Here is a 16,400-nt window from a genome sequence, read left to right on the forward strand (position 1 = left end):
CATGTTTTACTAGGCTGACCTGATTAACGGGCCCTCGCCAGCGCGGTCAGTCAACAGGAGGTTTGGTGGGACGCCCAAATGGCAGATGGGCCCGAGTCTCTGGACCGTGGCAGAGGGAGAGGAGGCAGGTCACGGCCACTGCTGGGGCTTGCGAGGGGACGGAGGGCCCGCCTTCCAGGGCCCACACACTTTCTGCCAAGTGAAGCAGGTCCCCACCCCGTGGGGGACATTCCTCTCTCCCTGGCTCGCTGGCATTTACTTTTGGAGAGGATGCTCATTCCTGTGGGCCAGCTTCCTGGGGGGGTTCAGGTCATGCTCCTGCTGGGACCTGAGCCCCCCGGCAGGCCCTTGAGCTTCTAGCAGGTGCTTCCTGCCCGGTGCTTCCTCAGGGCCAGGCCAGAGCCGCAAGGGCCCTCGGGGGCCCTTCCTGGAACAGTCACCGAAACCCAAGAGAGCCCAGGATGGTGGCGAGCAGGACCCGGGCGCCAGGGCCCCTCCCCTCAGAGCAGGAAGGAGTGCGCTCCCGACCACAGGGCAGGGAGCAGTGGCCGTGGGAGGCAGAGCTCGGGGTCACCATGTCCTGGCCCGCTGTCCTGCTCGTGCTGTTGGCCCACGGCCCAGGTGAGGGGACTCCGGAGCCCTCGCCCAGCCCTTCTCTTGCCCTGCCCTGACCCCGCGCCCACCTGCTTCCCCAGGCGGAGGCCCTCAGCCTGTCCTGCATCAGCCGCCATCCGGGTCCTCGTCCCTCGGAACCACGACCCGCCTCCCCTGCACCCTGAGCAGCGCCCACAACGTCGGCGTGTACAGCATCTACTGGTTCCAGCTCCGGCCGGGCCACCCTCCCAGGTTCCTGCTGAGATACTTTTCCCACGCGGACCAGCACCAGGGCCCCGGGGTCCCCCTTCGCTTCTCTGGATCCAAAGACGTGGCCAGGAACCGGGGGTATTTGAGCATCTCTGAGCTGCAGCCGGAGGACGAGGCTGTGTATTACTGTGCTACGGGGCCCGGGGCTTGGCGAGGAGAAAGGAGATGGCGAGGGAGAGAGGCCAGGAGTGAAGGACCCACTGCTTCGGGGTCCCAGGCACCGCAGGACAGGCCTCCTGACCTGAAGATGCGGCTGGGCTGAGAGGAGGTGGGGAGGGACTGGAAGCAGCAGGGCATGGGGCCGGGTGGGGGCAGAGCTTCTCCCTGTCTGGAAGTGGGGCTGGGAGCCCACTGCAGGCTGGATTACAGGATTAAAGCTGTCTGTGCCTTTGCAAGTTGTTTTGGTCAGATTGGTGTCACAGTGCAAAATCACGGGATGAAACGGACCCATCCCAGCCTGCTTGGCTCAGGCCTTGTGGACAGCGCTCCCTGAGCCCCTACTGCGTGTGTGTGTATGTGTGTGTGTGTGTGTGTGTGTGTGTGTGTGTGTGTGTACCAGGACCAGAATGTAGGGCACTACATCCAAGCCCCAGCCCCAGCCCTTTTTTTGTTGTTGTTAAATAAGTTCTTGCTAAATTGCTGAAGCTGGCCTGCAGCCTGAAATCCTCTTGTCTCAGCCCCAGCCCCACCCATTTTATTATTCATTTTTTGAAATAAGATCTTGCTAGTGGGTATGGTGGCACACTCTTGTAATCCCAGTACTTGAGAGGCTGAGACAGGAGGATCACAGGTTCGCGGCGAGCCTCAGCTACCTAGTGAGGGCTTTCACAACTTAGTGAGACTCTGTTTCAAAAAATAAAGAATAAGGCCGGGCGTGGTGGCGCACGTTCGTAATTCCTTCACTTGGGAGGTGGAGACAGGAGGATCGCGCAGGTTCAAAGTCAGCCTCCCTGGCTTAAGAGACCCTGTTTCCAAATAAAAATAATATAAAATAGGTCTGAGAGTATAGCTCGGAGGTAGAAGGGTTTCCAGGAACCCCAGTACCACCAAAAAAATAAATGAATAAAATAAATACATAATTAGGGCTGGGGTGTAGTTCAGAGGTAAAATGCCCCTGAATTCAATTCCCAGTACAAAAAAAAAAAAAAAGAGGAATAAGGTCTTGCTAAATGTCTGAGGCTGGTCTTGAACATGCAATCCTCTTGTCTCAACCTCCCAAGTACTAGAATCCCAGGCCCGTGCTGCCACACTCAGCTGAGCCCTACTCTTGAGACTCTTGGGGGTCAGAGGGGGGCATATTTGCCCCGGACACGGCCTCTCTTGCTACCGGCTTATGCCCAGGGCTTATAGGATCAAAACGTCAAGAAAACACGGTTGCTGGGAGGAGCGGCACACGTGCAGGTCCAGCACGGCTCCCACCACGGCTCTCTGGACACTCGGGGGCTGGGGATCTTTGCTGTGGGCTGGCCCATGTCATCGCAGCTGCTAAGCCTACCAGATGTCCTCTCTGCATTTGTGACAACCCCACATTTCTCTGGACATTGCTTAGTGGCCTCAGAATCGCCCCCCGGCTGGCTGAAGGTCTTCCGTCCCTCACAGGGCAGGGGCAGGGCCCACAGGCCTCTCCGTAAAGGCCGGATGGTAGCCGTCTTTGCCTCTCGGGCGCCGGCTGTCCCTGTGGTGACCATTCAGCTCTGCCCTGGGAAGCTTCCCACGCTGCGGATGAACCGGTAGATGTGGCTGTGGCCTGTTGAGCTTGACTCAGGGACACCGGTGGGGCTGGGCTGGATGGCACTGGGCCCGGGGTGCCGGCCCCTGCTCTAGGGGACACTAGCTCCTGACTCCAGGTTTCCGTCAGCCACTCTTGGTGGCCACTGAGGTCCTCCTTAACTCCGCCTGTCTGGTGACACTGGGGGTCCTGCCCGGCCCATGGAGGACCCAGAGGCACGGGGCTTAGTCTCGTGGATGAACGGGGAGCAGGAGGGTCCCCGCCTCCCCGGTCCACAGCCTGGCACCCCAAGCTCCTAGGAGGTGGGTCAGAATGTGCCCTGCAGAGAGGGAGCCTGTGCAGAGGGTGCCCACACAGTGGATGGGACGTGCCTCCTGGTAGAGAGTTGCCAGGAGAGTCAATTCCTGTGTGACCCCAAACTTGGCTAAAAATGTCCACTTACCAGTGCTAAGATACACCCAGGGACCCCCCTACCCAGGGAGGTGGACGCAGGTCAGCACCAGCCCTTCCTCCTGGAGGAAGTGAGTTTGTCTTGTGTAACCATGTTCTCAGCCCATGTCCCTCTGGGGACGTGCTCAGCCGACCTCTGCACGCTTCCAGCTCCAACACGCTCCGCCGCCCCCGGTGGCCTTGGGACCTGGGGAACAGGGGCCGAGTGTGCCCCACCACGGGCCCCAGGGGCCAGGCCAGGCAGGCAGCTGTGCTGGGAAGCAGTTGAACCCCGATCCCGGCCGCAGCAGGGCAGTTGGCAGGTGTCCTGGGAAGACCCCCAGGGGTACCTGAGGGGGCCGGGCTGGGGCGGGGACCAGTGCCAGTCCAGGGTGAGGACGTGCACTATTCACAGTGTGCATTGGGGAGGCCGTGGCCAGCAAAGGGTCCTGGGCACCTCTCCAGGTAGCACACCCCACCAGCGGGGCAAGAGGGGCCTTTGACCCCAAGAGTAGATGACACCCCAGACAGGCCAGGCGGGCCACAAGGTCCCTGGGGGGCAGGGCCCCAGCTCCAGGCCACGTGGGGCCCTGCTACTGCTGTTGGGCCTGGCCATGGGCACCCACTGCCTGCTGCCCCCCAAGGCAGCACCAAGGGGCAGGAGCCGGAGCCCCAGAGCTGGGCCAGGAAGCAGCCATTCCCGCCTGCGGAGCCCGTGGGGCAGGTAAAGGGCGGCAGGACTGGGGTGTGGGCTCCCTGGGGCTGAGCGAGGAATGCATGGATGGATGGGTGGATGGATGGATGGATGGATGGACTCATGGATGGATGAATGAATAGGTGTATTCAGGCTTGACTAAGCAGATGGACAGAGAGATAAATTAATAGAAAGACAGACTGATGAATGGATAAATGAATGGATGGATGGATGAATGGATGGACAGACTGATGAATGCATGAACGTGTGAATTCAGGTGTGAATAAATAGATGGATAGACAGATACATGGATGGAGAGATAGACTGATGGACGATGAACAGACAAACGGATGGATGGAGAGATGAACGGGGAAAGTGGGCTGGGAAGTCAGCGGGCACCAGGGAGGAGGCGGGACCAGGCTGCACGTCCTTGAGTAGACACGGAAGCAGAGGCGTGTCCCTGAGGGAGACCTTGCGTCAGGACACCGCAGTGCCTGGGCCCAGGGAAGAAGCCCTGGCCGGACCGAGGGAAACTTGTGGGGCGGAGACTCTGAGGCCCTGCAGTGGCCAGCGCAGGCCTCCCTGCCGCAGCCCAGCCACCGAGAAGACAGGTCGCTCAGGGACTTGAGCACCATGGTGCCCAGCATGGCCGTCTATATTGACAGTCCTAGAGACCGGGAGGTGGTGGGGGACTCCTCGGCCCCGCGACACCCTCCTGGGACGAGGGCGCAGGCCCCGGGGAGCTGTGCCCACCTCCCTCCACTGCGGACGCAGCCCACTCACGCCTGTCATGCCCAGCAGGCTCCTGCTCCTGCCCGGCCCCCAGGGGGCAGGCCCCCGGTGCCAGCCCCGCGGGCTCTGGTCTGAGCCTCAGTCGCCGTGGTTTGTCTTCGGCAGCGGAACCCAGCTCAGGGTCCTAGGTGAGTCCTTTCCCAGCCTGCCCCGCCCCTGCGCTGTTTCAGGAGAGCCCACAGGCTCTTTTTCTGGGGTTTCTTTCCCTCTCCCTCCCCAGCTGTAAATGCTGACTCCTTGTCTTTCCCCATGGAGCATGGGGGATGGTGATCTTGGGGTAGCCACAGGGAGGCCCCCCACAGCAGGAGGGCCATGGGAGGTGACCTGGGAACCTGGGCTGGGTTAGTCAGGGAGAGGGCTCCATCCCGTCTTCTAGGGCAGGCGCCCAAGTGGGGGCAAGGGACCAGTGTCTTCTGAGGAACACGGGGCCCAGAGAGGGCCCGTGAGCCCCAGCGTCTGGGCTGAGCGGCAGGTGCCCCCCCAGCTGGGAAGGCCACACAAGAGGCCCCGGGACCTTGCAGGGCTGGATCTCAGCCCCTGGGCACTCAGGAGGCTGCCCCAAGTGGAGGCCAGGAGAGGCAGAGCGAGGCTCCGGCTCACTCCGGGCCGCAGCTCTCTGGCCCTCTGCTGGACCACAAGGACATGGACACGAGGTGGGTCAGACCAGGCCAGGTGAGCGGAGCCTGGCTCTCCCAGGGTGGTCATCAAGAGGAGGGTCCCCAGGGCAGAGACTCTTCTGTCCCTGGAGCCCCTGTCCTCTGGGGCCTGTGTCCCTGTGTGCACGGGCCAACCGCTCACCTTTTCTAAAGGGCATCTTAGACTCAGATGATTAGGAATGGGGCACAGGGGTTCAAGAGCTGCCCAAACTTAGCTGAGGCCAAGAGTGTGGTGACGGAGCAGCTGGGGTCAGGGAGACAGCAGGGGTCAGAGGCCCCAGGGCCTGTCTGGCGGGACCCACTGCTCGCTGGCAGAGCGGATGCCCTGATGGTGCAGTGCCTGCTCTCTGAGGGAACAGGAGCCTCCAGGTCCCCCACATCGAGGGCACAGGCTCGGGGTCTCCCCAGGCCAGCTGGGAGGGAGCCCCCGTCCACAGGGGGAGCTCTGGGCATGGGAGGGATGACCGGAGGTGGGGCCTGTGCAGGGTGAGAGTCCAAAGTCAGACTCCAGAGCCAGGGAGAAGGGAGCACGGCCCGCACTGGACAGAGGGGAAACCGCGCGGCAGGGGCTGGAGTGCATGGGGGCCGGGCTGTGAGTGGCCGGGGCTCCCAGCACCTGGGCTCTGCTCTGGTGACTCAGCCCCCCAACCCACCCAGGTCAGCCCACGGCCGCCCCCTCGGTCACTCTGTTCCCGCCATCGGCTGAGGAGCTCCTGGTCAACAAGGCCACCCTGGTGTGTCTGGTGAGCGACTTCTATCCGGGAGCCGTGACGGTGACCTGGAAAGCAGACGGCTCCCCCGTCACCCAGGGCGTGGAGACCACCAAGCCCGCCAAGCAGAGTAACAGCAAGTATGTGGCCAGCAGCTACCTGAGCCTGACGCCCGCCCAGTGGAGAGCTCGCGGGAGCTTCAGCTGCCAGGTCACGCACGAAGGCTGCACCCTGGAGAAGAGCGTGGCCCCTGCAGAGTGCGCCTAGGCCCGGTTCTCACCCGCCCGGGAGGGGTCTCCCCACCCGCCAGCCCAGCCCTCTCCCTGGACTCAGAAACTCAATAAAACATCCTGTGCATCAGAAATCCCGCTCTATCTCGTCTGTTCTTATCTAGTGTTTCACGTGCACCCGGGGTTCCGGGGTGTGTGGAGGAACCCAGGCACACGGCGGGAAAGGCTCTGGGGGAGTCTCGCCGTCTCCCAGGGGCACCAGTCTGGTCACCAGGACTCAGTCCCTGCGCCCCTCCCTTCCCTCTCTCCATCCCTCGTGCCCACTCGGCCATTAGGGGCCGCGCAGGTCCCAGGCCGTGGGCAGGTCAGGCTGAGATGAAGGTCAGGAGACCGGGGAAGGGGCTGCACCCTCGGGGCCATAGCACTCCTGGGTCACTGCGGGTCCTTCAAGAGTTGATGGGCCCCTTCCAGTCAAACCCTCCGGGTTACGGGACCCAGAGCTCTGGGGTGTGCTTGGGAGGTGTGGGGAGCCAGTGGGGAGTCTGCCCCCATTCCGAGTGCAGAGGGGAAAGCGTTAGGGGGCGTCCCGTGGGCTGGTCACACGCAGATGGTCCAGAGCTCCGCGGTGGCCACGGGGAGAAGAGATCGTTGCGCCCAGAGCAGAGGGAAGCCGGAGGTGCCGGCGCCGCGGGTCTGTGCAGAGCGGGCCTGGTGTGCACTTTGCTTGCCGTGAGGGTGTCACTTGTGAGGACGGCAGTTTCCAAGCTCCTAGCCTGCCAGGCCGGACAGTGCAAGTCCTTTTTATCCTTTTTATTTTCGGTTCTGGGGATTGAACCCAGGGGCATTCCAAGCTACACCCCTGCCCTATTTTTTTATTTTTTATTTTGAAACAGGGTCTCACTGAGTTGCAGAGGGCCCCACTAAGTAGCTGAGGCTGTCCGCGAACCTGCAATCCTCCTGTCTCAGCCTCCCGAATGCTGGGATCACAAGCGTGCCCACCACGCCCGGCTGTCCTTTTTCTTTTGAAAAGCAAGATGCCACCATATCCAAGAACATGTCACATCCTAGTGTGATTTACTAGGTTACAGAACAAAAGTGAGCTTTCTGCCCTCATTTTCCTGGTCCAGGTGCTTCGATGCTAGGCCCATACTCTCTGGATAAGATGATCGCTTAGGTGACTGGCCCAAGACTTATTAAAAGCAAAATCATAAAAAAAGTCTACATTAAAAAAGATGTCTTTCAGAGTGGAGGCAACGCTGGGTACAGGGTGATGCAGCCCAGCCCAGGTCAGGGCTGGGTTCCAATTGACAGCCCCAAGGTTAAGGGTCAGTCTCCCCACTCTACCTTCCCTGTGGGCGATCAATCCTGATCTCATCCCTTAACCTCAAAACACATTGTCAATACGCAGGAATCCACCCTTCCAGTCATGTAGTTGCGCTACCAGCCACTCCATCAGCTGGGCCACAGAAACGCTAAGCAGTTCTGTTTGGGTTCCACACATACATACTGGTGCTTTCCCAATCTGGATCTAATGAGTACAGATAAGCTGTAATCCCGGTACTAGCCAGGAGGATCACAGGCTCAGGGACAGCCTCCACAATGCAGCCGGACTCCCAGCAACCTAGAAAGACCCTGTTTGAAAACACAGCAAGGGTGTAGCTCAGAGGTGGAATGTCCTTAACGTCAAGCCCCAGTACAAAACAAAAACAAATAAAACCAATCAAACAAGAGCGAGGCTTTACTCAGTTACATAATATATATATATATATATATATATATATATATATATATATATATATATTCTAAGAGGGCAATGGGGAGAGGAGAGCTGACTGTTGGCAACAAGGGACATCCTGCCTGCTTCAATCCCAGTTGTCACCAGAGTCTTGGCCCAAACACCTAGCTCTGAGAGAATCCCGATAGACTAGGCCCAGTCACGAGCCCCAAAAGAAAGTGGCAGAAGCCTTGGTGAAGCAGGAAGAGAGCTATTCTCAGTGCACCCACATGGAAGAACCGTGAAGTTCTCCTGTGGGAAACTGCTGACATGGTGTCGACCGTGACACTGGACTATGTAGGCAAAGGACAGTGGTGAGAGGCGAGGGGTTGGCATAGCAGTGACACTGGCCAGCGTACCGTGCTGCCCGGGGCTGGTCATGCAGTGTCTATCTCTGTTCCTTGGGGAACATTTCTATTTCTCTCGCAGGATGTTCATTAAACGGGTGATCCGGGGGCCCTGGACATGGGCGGCCTGTTTGGGCGTGTGGTGCTGCAGGCGCTGCTGTGCGGCCCGTGCACCCTGGTGTGCCCCAGCTCGGGAGGGCCCTCTTGGACCCAGGAGCGGGATGCTGGTTACAGCGAAGCCAGACAAGGTGCAGCAGCGGCTGGTGGGGGCTGTGATCCAGCGCTTTGAGAGGCAGGGCTTCAAGCTGGTTGGGATGAAGATGCTTCAGGCCCCTGAGAGCATCCTTGCTGAGTACTACCAGGACTTACAGAGGAAGCCCCTCCTCCCAGCCCTCATCAGCTACATGAGTTCTGGACCCGTGGTGGCCATGGTCTGGGAAGAGCACAACGTGGTCCGCGCCTCGAGGACCATGATAGGACACTGACTCCACTGAGGCTGCCCTGGGGACCATGCGAGGCACTTCAGCACTACATCAGCAGGAACATCATCCACTCCGGCGACTCCATGGAGGGGCCCAAGAGAGATCCAGGTGTGGTTCCAGAGCAGTGAGCTGGTGCGCTGGACTGATGGTGCCTGGCCTGAGGGCTGGTGCTGCCCAGGTGCCCCAGCATCCGCCCAGAACAACTCCTCTGGCCGGCAGACCCCAGCCCACACCATCCTGTCTCCCTGAAATAATGTTCTTGTTCATCTTCTACCCGGCCCAGAAAAGTTTGAGCCCCAACTTTATGTGCCTTTCTGTACCCTAAGCCAGAGCAAGATTGGACCAAGTCCTTCTGTACCAAAGTGCCAGACAACCTTTGGGTGTCTTCAAGGGTGACCTTCCTGCCCCACAAGAGAGACATTAAAATTCACTGCTTAGTAAAACAAAACAAAACAAAACAAAACACCAACAACCTGTGATCCTTCAGTTCAAGATAAACTGAGGGAAAGAATAACTTGAGAAAAGTCAAGCTGGGCGTGGTGGTGCACGCTTATAATCCCAGCATTCGGGAGGCTAAGACCGGAGGATCGCGGTTCGCGGACAGCCTCAGCTACTTAGCGAGGCCCTCCGCAACTCAGTGAGACCCTGTTTCAAAATAAAGAATAAAAAATTGGGCAGGGGGTGTAGCTCAGGGGTCAAATGCCCCTGGGTTCCATCCCCAGACCTGCAAGAAAGAAAGAAAGAAAGAAAGAAAGAAAGAAAGAAAGAAAGAAAGAAAGAGAAAAGTCAGACAGAGGCAAAAAATATTCAGAAAAATAATTATTTATTCAAATCTCCACTCATAGTCAGGCGTGGAGGTGCACACTTGTAATCCCAGCATTTAGGAGGCTGAGACCGGAGGATCGCGGTTCGCGGACAGCCTCAGCTACTTAGCGAGGCCCTCCGCAACTCAGTGAGACCTGGTTTCAAAATAAAGAATAAAAAATAGGTCTGGGGTGTAGCTTGGAGATAGAATGCCCCTGGGCTCCATCCCCAGTACTGAAAAAAATGTCTCCACTGTCAAGTCGTCGTTCCATTTCTGTCGGAGCCGGGCGGAGAGTCTTTTATTCTGCAACTACTTCCTGCTGAGAAGGGGCGATGTGGGATTTGGAAATGGCAGACGCTGACAGTGAGAAATCCTTTCTGAGGATTGTAGTAGAGGCATTTCCAAGCTGTAACCACCAGTGTTAGGTCCAGTCTTGACACTTGAACTAAGTTAAACATCACCTAAAAAGAAGGAAAGGAAAAAACGGCATCAAACATAAAATAATTCCCTTTAAATGGAATCAATTTTAGGTAACTGCTTAAAGGACTATTACCAAGGCAAGGGTACTCATAAAGTATTTTTCTACATCTTTCGTTGCTTTAATTCATTTTTTAATAACTTAAAATATAAACCCGACATTTTTTTTTTTTTTTTTGGTGGTACTGGGGTGGAACCCAGAGGCTTTCTACCTCCGGGCTATACTACCAGACCTATTTTATACTTTATTTGGAAAAAAGGGTCTCACTGAGTTGCTGAGAGCCTCACTAAGCAGCTGAGGCTGGCCTCAAACCTGTGTGATCCTCCTGTCTCTGCCTCCCAAGTGCAGGGATTACTAGCGTGCGCCACCATGCCTGGCTTATATTTTTTCTTTTTGGAAACAGGGTCTCCTAAACCAGTGAGGCTGGCTTCAACATGTAAGATCTTCCTTTCTCCACCTCCCAAGTACGGAGATTACAAGCAAGTAGGCCACCACGCCCGCTTTTTTTTTTTTTTTGTTATTTTTTTTTTTTAGGCACTGGGGCTGGAACCCAGGGGCATTCTACCTCTGAGCTACATCCCCAGCCCTATTTTTATTCTTTATTTTTCTTGTGTGGTACTAGGGGTGGAACCCAGGGGTTTTTCGACCTCCGGGCTACATCCCCAGACCTATTTTACACTTTATTTGGAAACAGGGTGTCACTAAGTGGCTGAGAGCCTCACTAAGTAGTAGCTGAGGCTGGCTTCGAACCCGTGAGATCCTTCTGTCTCAGCCTCCCAAGCGCGGGGATTACAAACATGCACCACCACGCCTGGCGACATTTCGTTTTGATAATAGCTACAGTCAAGATACCTGAGGCCACCCAGTTGTAGAGGATTACCTTAAAGGTTAATGTAGTCTCATCATTTAGGATGGCGATGTCATGCTGGGTCTGATTAAAAGTGGCTGCCTGGCCGGGCGTGGTGGTGCATGGTTGTAATCCCAGCATTCGGGAGGCTGAGACTGGAGGATTATGGTTTGCGGACAGCCTCAGCTACTTAGTGAGGCACTTCGCAACTCAGTGAGACCCTGTTTCAAAAATAAAAGGACTAAGCCGGGCGTGGTGGCGCATGCTTGTAATCCCCGCGCTTGGGAGGCGGAGACAGGAGGATCGAGCAGGTTCGAAGCCAGCCTTCCTGGCTTAAGAGACCCTGTTTCCAAATAAAAATATAAAATAGGTCTGGGAGTGTAGCCCGGAGGTAGAAGGGCTTCCAGGAACCCTAGAACCACCAAAAAAAAAAAAAAAAAAAACAAAAACAAAAATAAAAGGACTAAAAAAAATAGGGCTAGGGGTATAGCTCAGAGGTACAATGCCCCTGGGTTCTATCCCTGGTACAGAAAAAAAAAAAAAAAAAGGCTGCCTTATGCTGAGGTAAAGCTTTCACTTCTATTTCCATATCCACAGAAGGGGTACCCACAACAAATCTGGCTTAGAAATGACAGAAGGCTGTTCTTATAGAGTGCCTGGAATTAATAATATCCCAGTATGTGGGGCTGCTGACAAATGGGAAACTATACTGGGTGATATGGGTGTCCCCAGGGGCAAGGTCTGCCGCAAGCCGCTCAGTCGAGATGGGCATAATCCCACTCGCGATCGAATCAAATCTCAGAAAAGATGGGGGAGGATAGGGTGCCCGTACTGTAGCCGCTTGTCTGCAGCAATCCTTTCCCTTCTAGGAAATAAATTTCTTTAAGTTCCTATTTATGGCGCTTCTGGAAAGAATCTGACATGGATCAATGCTTCTTGTGCAATCGAACATTTTATTCTAGACACAAGATTTTTTATATTTCCCCATTTCCCCGTGATTCCCTAGAAGAAAAGTGCAAACACCCAAAATACAATAGTGAGATACACATGTAATCACCAACCCTGAACAAGACAAAAGTGAGGCCTGTGACATCACAGGTCTTTGTGATTGAAATCAGTCCCATGACCCCAGGTGGGTCTTGTGCTCCGAGTCAGCCCTTCTGGCCTTGCAGCTGCAGAGGCTTTTAGTGGGCTAATTCCAGAAGAACAAAAGTCACACCCAAAATCATTTGAAGAATCCAGTTTTTAAGAGTTTTCTTTAACCCTTTCAGAACTTTTATTCCTAGGGCTTAGTCCAATGTCCTCCTCTATCTAGCAACCTCCTTTGAGCTGAATGGGGGACGCAGTCCGAGATTCCAGCTTTCATACATGTAGTTGGCGTAGGGAAATCCGTGTACATTTATGATGATTTAGAGGATTTCGATGAATGTCTTCTGGATTTTGTCTGCAATACCATCTGCTGTCTGAAAGCTCAAGCAAGCTCATAACACAGTTTGGCAGGTAAACACCAAGAAATAATATGAAGTTTTTAGATTTAGTTGTCAGATGTACTTCTCTAGCAGCTGAGCACTTTTCCTCAAACGATAGGCTCATTAGAAGCCTATTCCTCTTTTAATAATCCATTTCCTCACCACAATCCTTCTGTAACCTGCTTTTTATCTTTCTAATTCCTTTCTTTCCTATTTGGGACAATCTTAGGATAAGCTCCTCTTCATACAAAAATGCTTTTTTATTCTCACCATATTTTCTTTCTTTCACATTTACACATCTATTTTATTTGTCCTTTGTTCTGACATAGCTATTTTAACCAGGTGGTGTCGCCCTGTCTCCAGGCAGCGCTATCACTAGGTGCAAAGGCCAAGATTCCTTCTAGCCCTTGGCTCTATTGTAATGGTTAGAATGAAGGTCAAAGATAGGAAGGAGTTCTGCATTTGTAATTACTGAATGGAATGCTGCCACTGCATCTAAATTTTAACTAAATTTTATTACCATTTGAACAAAGCCGAGGACGTTTAGAGGCTTAGACAAATTACCAGAAACTTTATTTTCCACGGACTCAGTTTCTCTCACAGTCCTGATCTTACACCACTGGAGCAATTCGTGTGGAGAGTTAAAAGAATCATTACTAAAAGAATAGTTATGAAAGAATATCTAAAAGTGGGAAGTACTTTGGCCAGAGACCACACCTTCTCTCGGGGCTTATTTCTCGCGTTGAGATCTTGCCTATGCCTGCATGAGTGGTTTTCATGCAGATGCCGAGAGAGCTGGTGTCTGCAAAGGTCCAACACAGGCATAAGACAGTGAAGGCCACCCGTAACTCCCATGAGCCCATACTCATCCCTATGACACGGGATACGCTTGTGGTTTTCAGAATTACTTTTAAGGCCAAACCACATGCATTCAGTTATGGTGGTATTTGTTTGACGCCTCTGCAGGGGAGTGAAATCTATTATCCAGGGAGCTCAGAGAAAATCTTTTAGTTTAGCTGAGCATAGTGATGCACGCCTGTAATCCCGGCACTTGGGAGGCCGAGACAGGAGCATCCACCGCAGCCTTGCAGCCAGCCTCAGCAACTTAGCGAGGCCCTCCACAACTTAGTGAGACTCTGTTTCAAAATAAAAATTAAAATATGGCTGAGGGTAAAACTCAGGGGTAGAACGCGCCTGGATTCAATTCCTAGTACCACACACACACACACACACACACACACACACACACAATCATTTAGTTTATCAATGTATCAGTCAACTATCTCATCCCACTGACTGCCCTGCAGTTATCCTTTCAATTCTACCATGGACCCCATAGCCTGTAACTGGGGTGGTGTTAACATGTTCTTAAACTAGATTAAAAAAATTACTATCTCTACTATCTCTAGTCTCAGCACTGATTTTTTTTTGGGGGGTTGGTACTGGAGTTCCTGGAAACCCTTCTACCTCTGAGCTACACCCCCAGACCTATTTTATATTTTTATTTGGAAACAGGGTCTCTTAAGGCAGCGAGGCTGGCTTCGCCTCCCAAGCGCGGGGATCACAAGGTGCGCCACCACGCCAGGCTCAGCGTTGATTTTGAACATCTAAGGGGCCTTCTGCTCAGAAGAGGGGAGGAGGAATTTCTTGTTCAGAATTTAAAATGCATTTTTCCTGGTTCTTAAGTTAATTATAAAACTGCTTCTTTACAGTTAGATTGGCTGAGCTTTCCAAGGCTGGCTGCAAGTGGCGGGAAGAGGGGGTTCTCTGCACAGCCAGCAATCAGCCTGGTGACGGCCTTCAGAAACTGAGAGGACCCGGTCTGTGAACAGGTGGGAGTGCACTGGCCTTGGGGATAGAAGAAGAGGACGCAAAGAGTGATGGCGATATCATGCATGGTTGTTGAGATGTCTCCCCGGGACTCATCTCCTAAAGAGAGAGCTGAGGTCCTCTAGAGGGGCTTCCATCCAGCCAGGAGACTGTGGGGCCCAAAGATGGTAGAAGGAGCCATCTTTTGATAATGTCTTTTAACTTTTTTCTCTAAAAGGGGGCAAAAGATGGCCTTTAATATATGTATTAAAATTACATATACATATGTACACATACATATACACATAGAGATATGTATTTTCAAATAGGAGGACCGGCAACGAGTGTTTCCCAAGTGTTTTTTGGTTTTTGTTTTTTGTTTTTTTGGCAGTACTAAGGTTGGAACCAGGGGCATTCTACCTCTGAGCTACACCCTCAGTCCTATTTTTTCTTTATTTTTGAAACAGGGTAAGTAAGGGTAAGTTGTGGAGGGCCTCACGAAGTACTGAGGCTGTCCAAGAACCTGCGATCCGCCTGTCTCAGCCTCCCAAGTGCTGAGATTACAAGTGTGCACAACCATGGCTGGTGCTCCCAGGTATTTTTTCAAGGGAGTTTGGGAATGTAGACATTTATGTGAAATCTCCCCAGCTTTCTAATCCAGTAAATCAGTGTAAACCACGGTGTGGGCCAAGGCTGGGAGAGCCAAGCTAAATGCACTGGAGCCACTCGCCAGCAGCTGCCAGTTTGCTACCTCCATCTAAGGATTCTGATAAAGACTTGAGTGTTTCTGCTGTGCCACCCCATTGCTGCAGCCCTGACTCTTCTAATAAACAGACGCTGCTGACGGCCCACATGCCGCTTCTAAGCTGGCGAAGGTGCCTCCCCAGAGCCACTTTTCTGCAAAGGATTTTGCAAAAATGTATCTCAGCCGCCGGGCATGGTGGCGCACGCTTGTAATCCCCGCGCTTGGGAGGTGGAGACAGGAGGATCGCTCAGGTTCGAAGCCAGCCGGGCTGGCTTAAGAGACCCTGTTTCCAAATAAAAAAGTATAAAAATAGGTCTGGGAGTGTAGCCCAGAGGTAGAAGGGCTTCCAGGAACCCTAGTACCACAAAACAAAACAAAACAAAAAAACGTATCTCAAAACCCTCTGACTGGACGTCTCTTCTTCTCCTCAAATCAGACCCTCTTCAGTGTGCTCTGGGTGTCTGGGAAGTGGCAGGGAGGATGGACGGGTGGGAAGAAAGGTCCTCAGGGAGTAGAAGTCCTGTTAGGCTCCATCCCCAGTCATGGAAACTTGGACAATTGCAAGTTTGAGGAATTGTCCCGAATGTTCCAGCTCAGGTCCCGGGGTCCCTGAGGAAGGGAAACTCACCTTCCTTCCACCTCAAAGCAGGGAGTATGGCTGCTGCTCAGGGTGCTGCATGTCCTGCTCGTCAAGAGTCTTGCAGGCCGGGCGTGGAGGCCCACGCTGTCATCCCAGCATTCGGAGGCAGAGACCAGAGGATTGCAGTTTGCAGACAGCCTCAGCTACTTAGCGAGGCCCTTTGCAACGTGGTGAGAGCCTGTTTCAAAGATAAAGAGACTAAAGAATGGGCTGGGGTGAGCCTCGGAGGCGCGATGCCCGGGTCCCATCCCCGGTGTGCGGAGTGGAAGGTTTCCAGGCTCTTGTTCACCAGCACTGGGCGTCGCTTGGTTCTTTCATCCTCCATTGAAACCATCCCAAACAATGGCTCCACGGCCGGTGCTGTTCATGGCGGAACCGGTTTCGGGCCCAATGTCAGTGGGTGCAGTGGCAGGGAGCGTGGAGGGACGCTGCTCCAGAATCACCAAGTCCAGAAGCTGCCCCCACATCATGGCGGCCGGAAGACCCTGGTATATCACGGGCTCCCGAAGACACACATCATGGCGGTCGGAGGCTGCCCCCACATCATGGCGGCCAGAAGACCCTGGGATATCACGGGCTCCCGAAGACACACATCATGGCGGCCGGAAGTCGCTCTCTCAACATTTTTTTTCCAAAATATAATAATGCATCGCAAGGTCATCGCAAGGTCATTTCCTTTCTCTTCCACTTACTTTTAAAGTTTTTATTCTTACCGGGCGTGGTGGAGCACGCTTGTCATCCCCGCGCTTGGGAAGCAGAGACAGGAGGATCGCGCAGGTTTGAAGCCAGCCGCGCGCGCGGCTTAGGAGACCCTGTTTCCAATTTAAAAAATGTAAAAATAGGTCTGGGAGTGTAGCCCGGAGGTAGAAGGGCTTCCAGGAACCCCAGTACCACCAAAAA

At 54.1% G+C, this 16,400-nt stretch overlaps 2 protein-coding genes and 1 pseudogene across 3 annotated transcripts; all 3 read left to right on the forward strand.

Annotated features, from left to right (window-relative positions):
• Positions 1-575: 575 nt before the first annotated feature.
• Positions 576-1,126, forward strand: LOC308278210 (immunoglobulin omega chain-like; the record flags this gene model as incomplete). The annotated part of the gene is made up of 2 exons (XM_080717831.1): positions 576-621; positions 696-1,126. The coding sequence occupies 2 exons, from the start codon at positions 576-578 to the stop codon at positions 1,124-1,126; spliced, it is 477 nt and encodes a 158-aa protein (XP_080573957.1).
• A 2,411-nt stretch (positions 1,127-3,537) lies between these two features.
• On the forward strand, positions 3,538-6,141 carry LOC308278212 (immunoglobulin lambda-like polypeptide 5; the record flags this gene model as incomplete). The annotated part of the gene is made up of 3 exons (XM_080717838.1): positions 3,538-3,746; positions 4,518-4,636; positions 5,822-6,141. The coding sequence occupies 3 exons, from the start codon at positions 3,538-3,540 to the stop codon at positions 6,139-6,141; spliced, it is 648 nt and encodes a 215-aa protein (XP_080573964.1).
• A 2,202-nt stretch (positions 6,142-8,343) lies between these two features.
• Positions 8,344-8,956, forward strand: LOC308278213 (nucleoside diphosphate kinase, mitochondrial-like; annotated as a pseudogene). Its single transcript has one exon. The product of its transcript is annotated as a nucleoside diphosphate kinase, mitochondrial-like (transcript).
• Positions 8,957-16,400: the final 7,444 nt, after the last annotated feature.

Source organism: Muscardinus avellanarius (genome assembly GCF_963383645.1).
Source record: "Muscardinus avellanarius genome assembly, chromosome: 21".
Lineage (NCBI taxonomy): Eukaryota > Metazoa > Chordata > Mammalia > Rodentia > Gliridae > Muscardinus > Muscardinus avellanarius.